The sequence below is a fragment of the Eurosta solidaginis genome, chromosome 1 (genome assembly GCF_040869045.1).
Source record: "Eurosta solidaginis isolate ZX-2024a chromosome 1, ASM4086904v1, whole genome shotgun sequence".
Classification (NCBI taxonomy): Eukaryota; Metazoa; Arthropoda; class Insecta; order Diptera; family Tephritidae; genus Eurosta; species Eurosta solidaginis.
The window spans coordinates 173,192,142-173,211,907 of NC_090319.1; the positions used below are offsets into that span (position 1 = coordinate 173,192,142).

Consider the following 19,766-nt stretch of genomic DNA (forward strand, 5'->3'; position numbering starts at 1 on the left):
TGAAGACATGAAACTTGGGCCATAAATCAGAACACGGTGACAATGCAATATTTTATCAAAAAAAAACCCGCTAGGTGACGCATGGATCGAGATACTGAGAAAATTAGTTTTAAGTTGGGAATCTTGCAATTGATTTGTAACTAACTTGCTGGATATCTAGAGACTTGAAACCTGAAATACAGTTTAAAACTCGGTGACAGTGCAATGTTTGATCAAAAAATTTGAGCTACGTAACGCACAAGTCGAACTATTTAGAAGATTAGACCATACCTTCATGGCTAGCCTCCTGAGTGTTGCAGGCGTTGTAGAATTCCACCTCGTTGAAGGCTAAACTCAATGCACGTCTTTGCATACTTTTAGGCGCACGCGACCTTCACCACGATTCTTTTAAACTTTCAGGCGTATGCGAATTTCACCACGATTTTCGCTGTGCAAATTAAGTAGCTGACAAACGAGGTGGAATTCTCTTGTTATGATGCGAAGTGGAATTCTGTTGTTTTCGCCAGTGTTGTCAGCGAAAATTCGACTAATTCTCTTAAATCTTGCTATTTTGAACAAATAAATAAAGATAAGAATTTTCACTTGCAATTACTTAAATTAGTAATCAAAGTTGCAATTGCCTTTTTGTAGGCAGTACTAAAAAAATTAAAATAAAAAGATGATAAAAAAATTTTAAGGACTACCTTTATATAAATGGATCAAAAAATAGAAGGCAATTTGTCCTTCAATACAGACATAGTATTGTTGAATTTAGACTAAAAAACTTTAACAATAGCTCTTGTAAAAGAATTTTGGGATTTAAAACTATAAAGGTGGAGCGCAATCTTTCAATTTAAGGCAAACCATGTGCATGGGATTAACTAATTGATTATTTAAAATTTAAACACGTGCTCTACCTTTATAATTTTAAATCCCAAAATTCTATTACAAGAGCTATTGTTAAATTTTTTTAGTCAAAATTCAACAAGAATATTTCTGTATTAAAGGAAAAATAGCCTTCTATTTTTTGGTCCATTTATATAAAGGTATTCCTTAATATTTTTTTATCATCTTTTTATTCCAAATGTTCTCCCTTTTATAGCCTCTCCGGTGTTCTTTCTACACATTCTTAGTTAAGTGAACTACGGTACAGTCATCCAATTTAGCGGTTTCGAACTCATTGTTTTTATTAAAACTATAAGCAGGTATTCTACACCCATGTATGTTGGTGTGTAAATTTGTAATATGTAGTTTTGGAGAAAATAGAAAACTGCAATATTTGACAAAACAATCAAAGACGTTCTTGTCTACGGCTGGGTTAAAGACTTTATGCCCTTCCCGAAAGCACCAAAACCCTTTGTTCGAATTGTTTCCATAAAATTGTCGCTACTTTATAAAAAGTGGTTTGAACACAACTTTTTAGCCAGATACCTCAAAACTAAATGCTTCGTAAGGTTTATTCAGGCTTTCCAACAGATATGCATAACTTAATCGTCATTATGATCCTGTCTGTATACTTACGGATTAGGTCGTCTATATCATTATCATTATATCAGGCAAATCTTTCGGCAAAGTTATAATTCAATTTTTGTACTCATGTACGGTATATAAAAGGTTGATGATCGTCAGATATGTCTCAGCTACGTCATGGATGGTGTGATCGCGCGCTCTTTGATCTTCGTTGGCGAGATCAGTTATCATTATACATACGAATGGTAGCTTGTTTGGTATCCGCATACCCAGTGTAATATTCAATTGGCGCATATACCCCTCAAACTGCCCACCAAACTAGAAATCCATCGTAGAGGATAGGCTTTATAAGCGCTGGGAATACGCAATGAGAGAGAGAGAGGGCGACAAACCCCACTTAGACCCCAGCATTCTTTTGCATGCCGTAAGTGCCGCCGAGGAGAGGGTGACTCCTCACGTTGAGTTTCCACGACAGCTTACTTTCTAGGAAGATTCCTCGATATTTTGTGCAAGCTTTCTCCTGTAGGGTCACCCCTCCTGAGTTAGGCCTGGTCCAATTTGGGACCTTGTACCTCTTAGTAAACAAGACCATATCCGCCTTCTCTGCGTTGACTGTCAACCCGACGTTAGATGCCCAAACAAGAACTCCATAGTATAGGATAGGGCTTACAATCTCTGTAAATACCCAATGAGAAAGAGAGGGCGATAAACCCCAGACCAATTCTAAATATTATCGCGGAATTTTGTTCTCGCGGATTTTTTTATTCCCGCGGAAAAATTCCTCCTATTCTGTTCTCCTAGGGAGAACAATAATTGGGGAACAGGAATGTCGAATTTTCGAAGTCAGCTGTTTTGTCAATTGAAATTTCGTTGCACATTTCTTATTTTGTTTAAAAGATTGAAAAGTTTAATTATTGTTGCAAACTTGTTGGAAATTAAGAAATAAAATATAAACAATGCACAGTATTAATTGCATTTCATGTGGTATTCACTGAAATTAATAATGAATTGGTGCCACAGCAACATCAACAGCGGAACATAAGAAGAAGACGGCCGCATAACACAAATCTGCCGGAGTTGCCGGCTTTCGTTCAGCAAAGCAATTTTCTGGCGGCCAAGTTGAGTTGAATTCCTACTTCTTCATATGCCAAAATCTATTTAAGCCTTATTAAAAAATCCTTACCAATCCTTATACCAAGAGCTCTACCGTTGCTTATGATATACTTTTCGACTTAAAATAAATATTGTGGTTGTTGTTGTTGTTGTTGTATTAACAGTGAGAATATTGGGGTAGAATGTAAATACATATTATATATATATATACATAGCACAAGTTTGTACAAATAAGTGTTCTTTCTTAAAAGAACCAATTTCCTTTAACTATTTTGATGCATTCCCTTTAATTTAACTAGTGAAAAAACTCCTATGAAATGGTAGAGAAATCTCCCTCTCCCTCACATTCATAATACCTGCTTTTCTCCCATAACCGGTTTCCGCTTTTTCGAACATTGTTCAGAATAGGAGGAAAGGGAGAAGTGAAAAAACTCACAAGGAATTTTTGTTTAGAATACGAGGAATTGGAGAAGGGAAAAAACTCGCACGGAATTTTCGTTTAGAATTGGGCTGATTGTGAAAGATTTCTCCTGCAGGGTCACCCCTCATAGCTTAGGCTTGGTTCAATTTGGGAGCTCTGTGTTTAATCAGTTCGCATCTTAACAACTCTGTACATATTTATCCTTCTAACATTGATATTTGAATAAAAATACCGCATAAACTTTGTTAAGGTGGCAATGCTTTTTCAGCATTTGATAGTTGTATCTCTAAACACTTACACAGCTTATGTCAAAAACGTCAAATGGTATTTACATTGTTTTATTGCATAATCTTTTGTATGTTAAATATGCTTTCCTAGTTGCTAGATAAATGTTCAATCAAAAAAATGAGGGTTTACAAAAAAAAATTGCTTAAGATAAGTACATGCCATGGACTTATTATAATGCATTTGTAATTTTATTTTTAGTATATAGATCATAAAAATTATATACTTTCAGATATATTCTTTAAATTCCGCAAACGCGTCGAAAATAACTGGCATGTTGCTTGAAATTCCGACGCCTCAACTAATTTCAATTTTGTCGTCTGAAGATGCTTTAAGGCAAAAGATTAATGAAGCACTGGAGATAATAACGTGTAAGCAAAAGTCAGAAGCAAATAACTTATTGACGCAAACACAAAAAAAAATGATTCCTATTGTATTGCTTGAGCAGTGTCAAATTGAAGACAATGAACCATTATTTTATTCACCTGGAAAAAGAGGCTTTTATACCCCACGACAAGGTTACGGCTCATATGAACGCATTAATGCTTTCAGGAATATCGGAAGGTATGAAACTTAAAAATATATATACTTACTTCCTACAAATTGGCAGGATGGAACCTACATGTTTTACGCAGACTCCGAACGACATCTGCAAGGCAGATGAGTTTTCACTGAGAAGCTTTTCATTACAGAAATACACTCGGAAAAACTTGTTTCTAAATTTTTGATGTTGCTATGCTCGGGATTTGATTTTTGGTGTGGTAGGCGAAGAACGCTACATGAGTTATTATTTTACAAATCAAATCGTGCAGCTATGAAGAAATGTCAACAGTTTTAAAAGCTTTAAATTAATCTATATTAAACTGTATCTGGATCTCTTGTAAATTTTTTTTTCAGAAACCTGCATAAGAGATGTTTTCCGCGAATTTCAATACAGAATTGGGAACATGCTCCAGAACCCGATTACAATGCAACGTGGGGTAAAAACGTGAAGTGATAAAAAAGTTTTCATTTACGTTTTTACAGGGATTTTCACTCCATCTTTTCACAATTTGGGATTATCGTTCGTGCTGTGAAAATTATGTTCTATTTCAATTATGCAGTGAAAATCATAGTGGATAAAACCAGTGTGATATCTTATCCTTCAACTGCTTGACAGGATGTTCAAGATGGCTTATTTTTTGGCAGGGTTTTGACAGGATGTTCAATATGGCGGCGCATAAAGCTGGCTATCTTCAACGGGTGATAGAAAGAGATACAGAATGAGACCACGATAGTCAGTTAAAAATCAAGTGATCGGTTCTATTTGTAATTTTGACGTCTATGCAGAAGTTATCACACTTGACTTATCCACAATGGTGAAAACCTTGCAACTGAGTTACTTAAACGTAAAATTAAAATCGAAATAAGCAAAATAATAAAAAGATGATAAAAAATTTTTAAGGGTTACCTTTATATAAATGGACCAAGAAATAGAAGGCAATTTTTCCTTTAATACAGACATAGTCTTGTCGAATTTTGACTAAAAAACTTTAACCATAGCGCTTGTAAAAGAATTTTGGGATTTAAAACTATAAAGGTGGAGTGCAATCTTTCAATTTAAGGCAAACCATGTACTTGGGATTAACTAATTTATTTTTTAAAATTTAAACACGCGCTCTGCCTTTATAATTTTAAATCCCAAAATTCTTTTACAAGAGCTATTGTTAAAGTTTTTTTTGTCAAAATTCAACAAGTAATTCCTAAGTGAAAATTCGTATCTTTATTTATTTGTTCAAATAAGCTAAATCTGCAAATACAAGACACAAACCCTTCTGATTATATCTATATGATCATTATATCCAGCAGATGTCGCCGCAATTCTCTGTCTGTGGTGCATCACCCAGCGCCATATATTGGATATAATTGCATTTAACCAGAAGGGTTTGTGTCTTGTATTTGCATTGTGTATTGCTATAGTTAGTTTCACAGCTTTAAGCTATTCAATTTACACATCTAAAAATCGTGCACTGAGGGAAGTGCTTGGGCTGCTGATTTGTAGTTATCTCAATTAGCACGCCACCTAGCGGAACTTTATTTTCTATAAATTGTATTGTCACCGGGTCTCGAACTATGTGCTAAGTTACAAGTCTCTAGGTAACCGGGAAATTTGTTGAAAATGGATTGAAACATTCCCAAATTAAAATTAATTTTCCTAATATCTCGATCCATGCGCCACCTAGCGGATTTTTTTTTGATAAAATATTGCATTGTCACCGGGTTCTGACTTACGGCTCAAGTTTCATATCTCCAGCTCCCCGGGAACTTACTCAAAAATCGATTGCAAGATTCCCCTCGTTTTTCAGGGGTTTGTAGTTATCTCACTTAGCGCACCACCTAGAGGAATTTTGTTTTCTGTAAACTGCATTGTCACTAAGTCTCGAACTGTGTGCAAAGTTTCAAATCTCTAGGTCTCCGGGAAGTTAGTTAAAAATGGATTGAAAGATACCCAAATCAAAACTAATTTTTTTAATATCTCGATCCATGCGCCACCTAGCGAAATCTTTTTGATCAAATATTGCATTGTCACCGGGTTCTGATCCACGGCCCAAATTTAAAGTATCTAGCTCACCGGCAAGTTACTGAAAAATCGATCGCAAGATTCCCCTCGTATTTCAGGGATTTGTAGATATCTCAATTAGCACGCCACCTAGCGGAACTTTATTTTCTATAAATTGTATTGTCACCGGGTCTCGAACTATGTGCTAAGTTGCAAGTCTCTAGGTAACCGGGAAATAAGTTAAACATGGATTGAAAGATTCCAAATTAAAATAAATTTTCCTAATATCTCGATCCATGCGCCACTTAGCGGAATTTTTTTGATAAAATATTGCATTGTCACCGGGTTCTGACTTACGGCTCAAGTTTCATATCTCCAGCTCACCGGAAGTTACTCAAAAATCGATTGCAAGATTCCCTTCGTTTTCAGGGATTTTTAGTTATCTCACTTAGAGCGTCACCTAGAGGAATTTTGTTTTCTGTAAATTGTAATGCCACCAAGTCTCGAACTGCGTGCTAAGTTTCAAGTCTCTGGATCACCGACAAGTTAGTTAAAAGTCGATCGCAAAATTTCCATTTTAAAATTAACTTTCTGTATATCCCGATCCGTGCGTCACCTAGCGGGTTTTTTTCCACTTGTATTGTAATGTGCCCCAGATCTGAACTATGTTCTAAGTGTCAAGTAAGTGTCTAGCTCAACGGGAAGTTACCGAAAAAGACTTTTCCATGGGTCAAAAATAGGTATGGAAATGAGGGGACAAACATGAAAGGGACTTAATATAAAGGTAGTAAAAACACAGAAAATTTGTCGTTTATATACAGTGTTGCAAAAAATAATAGGGACAAATATCAAATAAATTATATCAGCAGTACTGCAGTGCGTTTCTTGTTATGGTGCACCCTATAAAAATAACAGTTAAAGGTAGTTCTTTTACAATAAATTGTATTCCGCCAGTTTGTCTTATTTGCCAAAAACTGAACGATTCCAGATTTAGCTTGGAAATATGAATAGGGACAACACACTTTTTTTTTTATTTTTGCGCTATAAATGAAGATAAGGTGATGGAATTGGCTATCAATATTTCATTTTCCAGAAAAAATTGCCCTACACAAGAATCCAAAATAAGTTGATTACCACCCCCACTTTCTATAGATAAATGTAAACAAGTAAGTACGGGATTGTTTTCGGCTGACCAGAAGGCTTCATACCTTTCATGAATAGAGCTGAGCAATAATCTTATCCAAATGGGTTTCTAGCTGTTAAAATGGGACAGAAATTACCAATAGCTTCTTATGTGAACAACCGGATGTATGTGGTATATGCTGTATATATGAGCAATATATACAATCTTTTCAAACAACAATATGTGCCATATTCAAAAGCATTTGGTGAAATTTTAAGCTTCTAGCTGTTAAAATGGTTTAGAAACAGAGTTATGACATTATTTCGGACAACAATTTATGCCTTATACCATATATGTAATACTCCTATACAGAGCTGGGTAGTAATGATTACTTTAGGTAATCAATACCCGTCGATTCCCCATTACATGTACTTGAGGAAAGTAATCAATTCCTTTCCTCCACAGCAAAGGAATTGATTACATTTCAATTCCTCAAAAAAAAAAAATACCAAAAGTTATTTCGTTTTTTGAGGCTCAAGTAAAAAAAATTTTTTGTTTGTAATTGGAAAAAAAAAAATACTTTGCTCAAATGTAATTTCTGCCCAAGTACATTCGAAAGAAATTGCAAATGTAATTGAAAATTTTCCAATTACATTACAAGGAATGGAAAAAGTACTCGAATTTCCCATTCCTCAAAGGAATTGCAAAAGTAATTGAAAAACTCTTAGTGTAAAAAATATTTTTGCGATTCAAGCCGTGATTTTGTGAGGCCATAGTAAAATTTTGGACCATAAGAAAATAACAAGCACTGCCTTAAATAACTTGCAATTCATTTCTTCTCGCCATATATGAGGAAGGTTATGGTAAGATTGTATCATCGTAGTTTAGATTTTCTGTTGAGTGGCCGGCCAATTGCTTTGTACGTGGCTAGCAACGTTTCTTCATCTTTTCCCCAAGTCCTACTGGCAAGCGACTTGAGGATTTTGTTGCGGATTTGTACTTTAGATACAACTGCGATGGCATACTTCTTGAAGGTGAGAGTGTGACCGAATGTTACTCCTAAGATATTTTAATGGCTGATAATCGGTAGCGCAACACCATCGACGTGAACGTCCAATATTCCACGTCGCAAAACAGTGACCGTGGATTTGGCCGGCTAGGTTCGGATAATTTGCAGTTTATGTTTTTATACAAAGGGAAAGGGTGAATCTTCTATATCTTGGAGTATAGTACCGTGGTTGACTGTGCAAAAGCTTTTGACAGTGCCGGTAGTGCTATGTATTTTGCGGAAGCCATGTTGATGAGTGGCTAGGTGAAGATTCGCACTAAACTGAGGGAGCAGGAAGGTTTCCAATGTCTTCGCTACTGGCGAACGGAGTGATACCGGTCGTTATAACTCACCTTCGTTAGCCGGTTTCCCAGGCTTGAAAACGTGCGTCAGATAGCTTTCTCCCTCAGCGCCAAGATGTTTTAGCTTTGGCATGACTACTCCATTTGGACCTATTGATTTAAAAGGTTTGGCTCTTTTCATGGCTTCTTCAACCTCTGTGCGGTGATGGTATCGGGTCACACGTCGTGTTTGTGTCTATGTTCCCCTCATCCGGGGAATTAAAAATTCCGGGCATTAAAAAATACTGACAAAAACCGCTCACGCATCTCTTCGAGTCACAAGAGTTGTATCGCCAAAGGCGATGGATAAATTACACAGGCCGACAAAATTTAACCAACATTCAGACCCAGATACCGGACTATATATATATTTTCGAAGGTTTATGATGCTCTGAACCCAAATCTGACTTCAGAATTGCTCTATCAGCTCTGCTTTTCGAGATATCCTAACCTAAAAGTGCAAAAAACACCGTTTTTGCCCATATTTGAGGTTATGTAGTCTTGCAGATGTTTTCTTTCACCAATATTAAAGGATGTCATCTTTAAATACGAGTCTTCTTCTTTCAAATGGCGTTCAGTTTGCATAAATATTTTTCCCTGAGATATCACAATTTGAAATTTTGTGGTGTGGTAGGGGTGGTTTCTAGGGGTTAGGCACTTTTAAGTTAAGATATCTCGAAAACCAGAGCTGATAGAGAAATTTTGAGGCCAGATTTCGATTCATAGCATCAAAATCCTTCGAAAATATATAATCCGGTTTCTGGGTCTAAAATTCTGTCGGCATGTGTTATCATTGTGTTTTTTGGGTTAGATAAGGGCTTTACAGAATCTTTTAGTTAATTTTTAAACACATATCAGGTGAGCTCGAATCATAGCGCTAAGCGTGGTGATATTGCAGCACAATGGAAATCAATGTATAGATCCCAATGTCCAATCTTTTGTCGGTATATTCGGATTCTGATTCTGCAGAAGTCGCAGTGTATCCTTCGACTTCATCACGCATGGTATCCATAATTTAACTTTTGGTACCGTGGGGATTTGTGCTTTATCCACCACCTCGAACTTCGCGTCCGTGCCATGGCAATAACAATAGCACTTGTAAAAGAATTTTGGGATTTAAAACTATAAGGGTGGAGTGCAATCTTTCAATTTAAGGCAAACCATGTACTTGGGATTAACTAATTTATTTTTTAAAATTTAAACACGCATCTGCCTTTATAATTTTAAATCCCAAAATTCTTTTACAAGAGCTATTGTTAAAGTTTTTTTGTAAAAATTCAACAAGTAATTCCTAAGTGAAAATTCGTATCTTTATTTATTTGTTCAACAAAGCTAAATCTGCAAATACAAGACACAAACCCTTCTGATTATATGTATATGACCATTATATCCAGCAGATGTCGCCGAAGTTCTCTGGCGGTGGTGCATCACCCAGCGCCATTTGTTGGATTTAATTGCATTTAACCAGAAGGGTTTGTGTCTTGTATTTGCATTGTGTATTGCTATGGTTAGTTTCACAGTTTTCAGCTATTCAATTTACACATCTAAAAATCGTGCACTGAGGGAAGTGCTTGGGCTGCTGATTTGTAGTTATCTCAATAAGCCCGCCACCTAGCGGAACTTTATTTTCTATAAATTGTATTGTCACCGGGTCTCGAACCATGTGCTAAGTTACAAGTCTCTAGGTAACCGGGAAATTTGTTAAAAATGGATTGAAAGATTCCCAAATTAAAATTAATTTTCTTGATATCTCGATCCATGCGCCACCTAGCGGATTTTTTTTGATAAAATATTGCATTGTCACCGGGTTCTGACTTACGGCTCAAGTTTCATATCTCCAGATCCCCGGGAACTTACTCAAAAATCGATTGCAAGATTCCCCTCGTTTTTCAGGGATTTGTAGTTATCTCACTTAGCGCACCACCTAGAGGAATTTTGTTTTCTGTAAACTGCATTGTCACTAAGTCTCGAACTGTGTGCAAAGTTTCAAATCTCTAGGTCTCCGGGAAGTTAGTTAAAAATGGATTGAAAGATACCCAAATCAAAACTAATTTTTTTAATATCTCGATCCATGCGCCACCTAGCGAAATCTTTTTGATCAAATATTGCATTGTCACCGGGTTCTGATCCACGGCCCAAATTTAAAGTATCTAGCTCACCGGCAAGTTACTGAAAAATCGATCGCAAGATTCCCCTCGTATTTCAGGGATTTGTAGATATCTCAATTAGCACGCCACCTAGCGGAACTTTATTTTCTATAAATTGTATTGTCACCGGGTCTCGAACTATGTGCTAAGTTGCAAGTCTCTAGGTAACCGGGAAATAAGTTAAACATGGATTGAAAGATTCCAAATTAAAATAAATTTTCCTAATATCTCGATCCATGCGCCACTTAGCGGAATTTTTTTGATAAAATATTGCATTGTCACCGGGTTCTGACTTACGGCTCAAGTTTCATATCTCCAGCTCACCGGAAGTTACTCAAAAATCGATTGCAAGATTCCCTTCGTTTTCAGGGATTTTTAGTTATCTCACTTAGAGCGTCACCTAGAGGAATTTTGTTTTCTGTAAATTGTAATGCCACCAAGTCTCGAACTGCGTGCTAAGTTTCAAGTCTCTGGATCACCGACAAGTTAGTTAAAAGTCGATCGCAAAATTTCCATTTTAAAATTAACTTTCTGTATATCCCGATCCGTGCGTCACCTAGCGGGTTTTTTTCCACTTGTATTGTAATGTGCCCAGATCTGAACTATGTTCTAAGTGTCAAGTAAGTGTCTAGCTCAACGGGAAGTTACCGAAAAAGACTTTTCCATGGGTCAAAAATAGGTATGGAAATGAGGGGACAAACATGAAAGGGACTTAATATAAAGGTAGTAAAAACACAGAAAATTTGTCGTTTATATACAGTGTTGCAAAAAATAATAGGGACAAATATCAAATAAATTATATCAGCAGTACTGCAGTGCGTTTCTTGTTATGGTGCACCCTATAAAAATAACAGTTAAAGGTAGTTCTTTTACAATAAATTGTATTCCGCCAGTTTGTCTTATTTGCCAAAAACTGAACGATTCCAGATTTAGCTTGGAAATATGAATAGGGACAACACACTTTTTTTTTTATTTTTGCGCTATAAATGAAGATAAGGTGATGGAATTGGCTATCAATATTTCATTTTCCAGAAAAAATTGCCCTACACAAGAATCCAAAATAAGTTGATTACCACCCCCACTTTCTATAGATAAATGTAAACAAGTAAGTACGGGATTGTCTTCGGCTGACCAGAAGGCTTCATACCTTTCATGAATAGAGCTGAGCAATAATCTTATCCAAATGGGTTTCTAGCTGTTAAAATGGGACAGAAATTACCAATAGCTTCTTATGTGAACAACCGGATGTATGTGGTATATGCTGTATATATGAGCAATATATACAATCTTTTCAAACAACAATATGTGCCATATTCAAAAGCATTTGGTGAAATTTTAAGCTTCTAGCTGTTAAAATGGTTTAGAAACAGAGTTACGACATTATTTCGGACAACAATTTATGCCTTATACCATATATGTAATACTCCTATACAGAGCTGGGTAGTAATGATTACTTTAGGTAATCAATACCCGTCGATTCCCCATTACATGTACTTGAGGAAAGTAATCAATTCCTTTCCTCCACAGCAAAGGAATTGATTACATTTCAATTCCTCAAAAAAAAAAAAAATACCAAAAGTTATTTCGTTTTTTGAGGCTCAAGTAAAAAAAATTTTTTGTTTGTAATTGGAAAAAAAAAAAATACTTTGCTCAAATGTAATTTCTGCCCAAGTACATTCGAAAGAAATTGCAAATGTAATTGAAAATTTTCCAATTACATTACAAGGAATGGAAAAAGTACTCGAATTTCCCATTCCTCAAAGGAATTGCAAAAGTAATTGAAAAACTCTTAGTGTAAAAAATATTTTTGCGATTCAAGCGGTGATTTTGTGAGGCCATAGTAAAATTTTGGACCATAAGAAAATATTTTTAAAACACAAGCACTGCCTTAAATAACTTGCAATTCATTTCTTCTCGCCATATATGAGGAAGGTTATGGTAAGATTGTATCATCGTAGTTTAGATTTTCTGTTGAGTGGCCGGCCAATTGCTTTGTACGTGGCTAGCAACGTTTCTTCATCTTTTCCCCAAGTCCTACTGGCAAGCGACTTGAGGATTTTGTTGCGGATTTGTACTTTAGATACAACTGCGATGGCATACTTCTTGAAGGTGAGAGTGTGACCGAATGTTACTCCTAAGATATTTTAATGGCTGATAATCGGTAGCGCAACACCATCGACGTGAACGTCCAATATTCCACGTCGCAAAACAGTGACCGTGGATTTGGCCGGCTAGGTTCGGATAATTTGCAGTTTATGTTTTTATACAAAGGGAAAGGGTGAATCTTCTATATCTTGGAGTATAGTACCGTGGTTGACTGTGCAAAAGCTTTTGACAGTGCCGGTAGTGCTATGTATTTTGCGGAAGCCATGTTGATGAGTGGCTAGGTGAAGATTCGCACTAAACTGAGGGAGCAGGAAGGTTTCCAATGTCTTCGCTACTGGCGAACGGAGTGATACCGGTCGTTATAACTCACCTTCGTTAGCCGGTTTCCCAGGCTTGAAAACGTGCGTCAGATAGCTTTCTCCCTCAGCGCCAAGATGTTTTAGCTTTGGCATGACTACTCCATTTGGACCTATTGATTTAAAAGGTTTGGCTCTTTTCATGGCTTCTTCAACCTCTGTGCGGTGATGGTATCGGGTCACACGTCGTGTTTGTGTCTATGTTCCCCTCATCCGGGGAATTAAAAATTCCGGGCATTAAAAAATACTGACAAAAACCGCTCACGCATCTCTTCGAGTCACAAGAGTTGTATCGCCAAAGGCGATGGATAAATTACACAGGCCGACAAAATTTAACCAACATTCAGACCCAGATACCGGACTATATATATATTTTCGAAGGTTTATGATGCTCTGAATCCAAATCTGACTTCAGAATTGCTCTATCAGCTCTGCTTTTCGAGATATCCTAACCTAAAAGTGCAAAAAACACCGTTTTTGCCCATATTTGAGGTTATGTAGTCTTGCAGATGTTTTCTTTCACCAATATTAAAGGATGTCATCTTTAAATACAAGTCTTCTTCTTTCAAATGGCGTTCAGTTTGCTTAAATATTTTTCCCTGAGATATCACAATTTGAAATTTTGTGGTGTGGTAGGGGTGGTTTCTAGGGGTTAGGCACTTTTAAGTTAAGATATCTCGATTCATAGCATCAAAATCCTTCGAAAATGTATAATCCGGTTTCTGGGTCTAAAATTCTGTCGGCATGTGTTATCATTGTGTTTTTTGGGTTAGATAAGGGCTTTACAGAATCTTTTAGTTAATTTTTAAACATATATCAGGTGAGCTCGAATCATAGCGCTAAGCGTGGTGATATTGCAGCACAATGGAAATGAATGTATAGATACCAATGTCCAATATTTTGTCGGTATATTCGGATTCTGATTCTGCAGAAGTCGCAGTGTATCCTTCGACTTCATCACGCATGGTATCCATAATTTAACTTTTGGTACCGTGGGGATTTGTGCTTTATCCACCACCTCGAACTTCGCGTCCGTGCCATGGCAATAACAATAGCACTTGTAAAAGAATTTTGGGATTTAAAACTATAAGGGTGGAGTGCAATCTTTCAATTTAAGGCAAACCATGTACTTGGGATTAACTAATTTATTTTTTAAAATTTAAACACGCGATCTGCCTTTATAATTTTAAATCCCAAAATTCTTTTACAAGAGCTATTGTTAAAGTTTTTTTGTAAAAATTCAACAAGTAATTCCTAAGTGAAAATTCGTATCTTTATTTATTTGTTCAACAAAGCTAAATCTGCAAACACAAGACACAAACCCTTCTGATTATATGTATATGACCATTATATCCAGCAGATGTCGCCGCAATTCTCTGGCGGTGGTGCATCACCCAGCGCCATTTGTTGGATTTAATTGCATTTAACCAGAAGGGTTTGTGTCTTGTATTTGCATTGTGTATTGCTATGGTTAGTTTCACAGTTTTCAGCTATTCAATTTACACATCTAAAAATCGTGCACTGAGGGAAGTGCTTGGGCTGCTGATTTGTAGTTATCTCAATAAGCCCGCCACCTAGCGGAACTTTATTTTCTATAAATTGTATTGTCACCGGGTCTCGAACCATGTGCTAAGTTACAAGTCTCTAGGTAACCGGGAAATTTGTTAAAAATGGATTGAAAGATTCCCAAATTAAAATTAATTTTCTTGATATCTCGATCCATGCGCCACCTAGCGGATTTTTTTTGATAAAATATTGCATTGTCACCGGGTTCTGACTTACGGCTCAAGTTTCATATCTCCAGCTCCCCGGGAACTTACTCAAAAATCGATTGCAAGATTCCCCTCGTTTTTCAGGGATTTGTAGTTATCTCACTTAGCGCACCACCTAGAGGAATTTTGTTTTCTGTAAATAGCATTGTCACTAAGTCTTGAACTGTGTGCAAAGTTTCAAGTCTCTAGGTCTCCGGGAAGTTAGTTAAAAATGGATTGAAAGATACCCAAACCAAAACTAATTTTTTTAATATCTCGATCCATGCGCCACCTAGCGAAATCTTTTTGATCAAATATTGCATTGTCACCGGGTTCTGATCCACGGCCCAAGTTTAAAGTATCCAGCTCACCGGCAAGTTACTCAAAAATCGATCGCAATATTCCCCTCGTATTTCAGGGATTTGTAGATATCTCAATTAGCACGCCACCTAGCGGAACTTTATTTTCTATAAATTGTATTGTCACCGGGTCTCGAACTATGTGCTAAGTTACAAGTCTCTAGGTAACCGGGAAATAAGTTAAACATGGATTGAAAGATTCCAAATTAAAATAAATTTTCCTAATATCTCGATCCATGCGCCACTTAGCGGAATTTTTTTAATAAAATATTGCATTGTCACCGGGTTCTGACTTACGGCTCAAGTTTCATATCTCCAGCTCACCGGGAAGTTACTCAAAAATCGATTGCAAGATTCCCCTCGTTTTCAGGGATTTTTAGTTATCTCACTTAGAGCGCCACCTAGAGGAATTTTGTTTTCTGTAAATTGTAATGTCACCAAGTCTCGAACTGCGTGCTAAGTTTCAAGTCTCTGGATCACCGACAAGTTAGTTAAAAGTCGGTCGCAAAATTTCCATTTTAAAATTAACTTTCTGTATATCCCGATCCGTGCGTCACATAGCGGATTTTTTTTCACTTGTATTGTAATGTCCCCCAGATCTGAACCATGTTCTAAGTGTCAAGTGTCTAGCTCAACGGGAAGTTACCGAAAAAGACTTTTCCGTGGGTCAAAAATAGGTATGGAAATGAGGGGACAAACATGAAAGGGACTTAATATAAAGGTAGTAAAAACACAGAAAATTTGTCGTTTATATACAGTGTTGCAAAAAATAATAGGGACAAATATCAAATAAATTATATCAGCAGTACTGAAGTGCGTTTCTTGTTATGGTTCACCCTATAAAAATAACAGTTAAAGGTAGTTCTTTTACAATAAATTGTATTCCGCCAGTTTGTCTTATTTGCGAAAAACTGAACGATTCCAGATTTAGCTTGGAAATATGAATAGGGACAACACATTTTTTTTTTTATATTTTTGCACTATAAATGAAGATAAGGTGATGGAATTGGCTATCAATATTTCATTTTCCAGAAAAAATTGCCCAACACAAGAATCCAAAATAAGTTGATTACCACGCCCACTTTCTATAGTTAAATGTAAACAAGTAAGTACGGGATTGTTTTCGGCTGACCAGAAGGCTTCATACCTTTCATGAATAGAGCTGGGCAATAATCTTATCCAAATCGCATTTGGTGGAATTTTGGGTTTCTAGCTGTTAAAATGGGACAGAAATCACCAATAGCTTCTTATGTGAACAACCGGATGTATGTGTTATATGCTATATATATGAGCAATATATACAATCTTTTCAAACAACAATATGTGCCATATTCAAAAGCATTTGGTGAAATTTTAAGCTTCTAGCTGTTAAAATGGTTTAGAAACCGAGTTATGACATTATTTCGGACAACAATTTATGCCTTATACCATATATGTAATACTCCTATGCAGAGCTGGGTAGTAATGATTACTTTAGGTAATCAATACCCGTCGATTCCCCATTACATGAACTTGAGGAAAGTAATCAATTCGTTTCCTCCACAGCAAAGGAATTGATTACATTTCAATTCCCCAAAAAAAAAAAAAAAAAATACCAAAAGTTATTTCGTTTTTTGAGGCTCAAGTACAAACAATTTTTTGTTTGTAATTGGAAAAAAAAAATACTTTGCTCAAATGTAATTTCTGCCCAAGTACATTCGAAAGGAATTGCAAATGTAATTGAAAATTTTCCAATTACATTACAAGGAATGGAAAAAGTACTTTCGAGTTTCCCATTCCTCAAAGGAATTGCAAAAGTAATTGAAAAACTCTTAGTGTAAAAAATATTTTTGCGATTCAAGCGGTGATTTTGTGAGGCCATAGTAAAATTTTGGACCATAAGAAAATATTTTTAAAACACAAGCACTGCCTTAAATAACTTGCAATTCATTTCTTCTCGCCATATATGAGGAAGGTTATGGTAAGATTGTATCATCGTAGTTTAGATTTGCTGTTGAGTGGCCGGCCAATTGCTTTGTACGTGGCTAGCAACGTTTCTTCATCTTTTATATCTTGGAGTATAGTACCGTGGTTGACAGTGTCAAAAGCGTTTGACAGTGCCGGTAGTGCTATGTATTTTGCGGAAGCCATGTTGATGAGTGGCTAGGTGAAGATTCGCACTAAACTGAGGGAGCAGGAAGGTTTCCAATGTCCTCGCTACTGGCGAACGGAGTGATACCGGTCGTTATAACTCACCTTCGTTAGCCGGTTTCACAGGCTTGAAAACGTGAGTCAGATAGCTTTCTTCCTCAGCGCCAAGATGTTTTAGCATTGGCATGACTACTCCATTTGGACCTATTGATTTAAAAGGTTTGGCTCTTTTCATGGTTTCTTCAACCTCTGTGCGGTGATGGTATCGGGTCACACGTCGTGTTTGTGTCTATGTTCCCCTCATCCGGGGAATTAAAAATTCCGGGCATTAAAAAATACCGACAAAAACCGCTCACGCATCTCTTCGAGTCACAAGAGTTGTATCGCCAAAGGCGATGGATAAATTACACAGGCCGACAAAATTTAACAAACATTCAGACCCAGATACCGAACTATATATATATTTTCGAAGGTTTATGATGCTCTGAATCCAAATCTGACTTCAGAATTGCTCTATCAGCTCTGCTTTTCGAGATATCCTAACCTAAAAGTGCAAAAAAACACCGGTTTTGCCCATATTTGAGGTTATGTGGTCTTGCAGATGTTTTCTTTCACCAATATTAAAGGATGTCATCTTTAAATACAAGTCTTCTTCTTTCAAATGGCGTTGAGTTTGCTTAAATATTTTTCCCTGAGATATCACATTTTGAAATTTTGTGGTGTGGTAGGGGTGGTTTCTAGGGGTTAGGCACTTTTAAGCTAGGATATCTCGAAAACCAGAGCTGATAGAGACATTTTGAGGCCAGATTTCGATTCATAGCATCAAAGTCCTTCGAAAATATATAATCCGGTTTCTGGGTCTGAGATTCTGTCGGCCTGTGTTATCATTGTGTTTTTTTTGGGTTAGATAAGGGCTTTACAGAATCTTTTAGTTAATTTTTAAACATATATCAGGTGAGCTCGAATCATAGCGCTAAGCCTGGTGATATTGAAGCACAATGGAAATCAATGTATAGATCCCAATGTCCAATCTTGTGTCGGTATATTCGGATTCTGATTCTGCAGAAGTCGCAGTGTATCCTTCGACTTCATCACGCATGGTATCCATACTTTAACTTTTGGTACCGTGGGGATTTGTGCTTTATCCACCACCTCGAACTTCGCGTCCGTGCCTTGGCTTTGGAGGTTTGGAACCACTTCCTCCAGCCACAGCATGCTCGCGATGCGGACGCTATCATCTTCACACCAGGGGCTTACGTGGTTGTTCCCGTATCATCTTAAGCAAATAAGCTCCCTTTCTACAGATCTCCACCTTTCAGGCGATGTCCTTCCTATGACTTACCGCTTTCGAAGTAGTTGCTATCTTGCTATTGGGGCCATCTGTCTTACAGCTTTAGGCCTACTTATCTTGTCTATGCGGCTGCCCTGCCTCGCGGCTCTGGGACTGAGTCCGCTCAGACTCTTGAAAGCAGACTTTTCGCCTTCCGCCGCACGTTGCCTCTTCATTCTGCCATTCGACGCTTCTTCCACCTCGTACCGGTTGCAGTGCCGAGAGTTTCTCGCAGCAAACCTTTTGAACTGCCTGCGACCTACTTCTACCGCCTCATGAGCCCATTCATCGATATCCGCTTCTGTTGGGTCGACCACTGCTCCCAGGCGTTTAACAATTCTTAGTGCTGCTCGGTACTGCGACCGGGCTCTCTTACTTCTTCTCCCCAGTACCCTTCTCCACTCTTCTACTCCATTTTCATTTGTATGCTTTTCCAACACGAAGTTCATTGAATCAGCACTACTCTCGCTCCACGAGTCCGATGCATCGCTTAATGCATTTTTGTCGTCTTTGGCTTGTGACTCAGCCTTCCCATTATCGTCGTCCTTATTTCAATTAGATAATGAGTCGTTCATCTTGGTCGCACGAACACCTACCCGACAGGGCGGGCTGAGCGGTTCAGTATTATGTACGGGGAAAGTACCCTAGCAGCGGCCCTTACTGTGGTAAGGCCATCAATACTTCCGGAGTGGCCCGGTATTGGAAGGCTTCGTTCGAATTTATCCTCTGGCTGAAAATCGTCCAATAGGCATGGTCCGAATAACACCCTGGATTAGGGGGTTGGCAGTTCTTGGTCACCGACATTCCGCCGTCCTCCTATGAGGTGAAACGGCGTAGATGCCAGTCCTAAACCGCTGCGCCTCATAGTCGGGCGCTATAGTGCTCGGCTAAGCCCTCACACAAACGACACCTTAGTGAGGGATATTAGAAGCATACTTCCAAACCCTTTCCCATATAAAGCCATGTAATTCATGCGAAAAATTTACAATTTCATCAACACAAATTGTTTTTTATTGGAACACATTTTACATCTGTGCCGGAAACCTGTTTTCTATAATGCATTTGTGAAATATGTAACAGCAAAGGAAAACGTATTTTAAATTAAAAAAAAACACCAAGGAATACAATACCAAATTAACAGATGTAAAGTAGGAATTTTATAAATCATTTCAGGAAATGCGAATTGGCCTTCATAACAGTCAGCAGTTCAAAGTGATCTTCGGAAAGAGCGTGGCGTCGGGGTGCGTTAATAATTCCTGCAAATTAAA

General features: G+C 37.4%; 1 protein-coding gene across 4 annotated transcripts in view; it reads left to right on the forward strand.

Annotated features, from left to right (window-relative positions):
* hyd (E3 ubiquitin-protein ligase hyd) overlaps nt 1-19,766 on the forward strand; it is a 1,108,663-nt gene that overhangs the window by 972,959 nt on the left and 115,938 nt on the right. For all 4 annotated transcript variants that reach the window (XM_067760031.1, XM_067760029.1, XM_067760028.1 and 1 more), the window contains one exon: nt 3,501-3,832. In XM_067760031.1, coding sequence (XP_067616132.1) covers nt 3,501-3,832 — 332 coding nt within the window. The remainder of the gene's footprint in view (nt 1-3,500; nt 3,833-19,766) is intronic.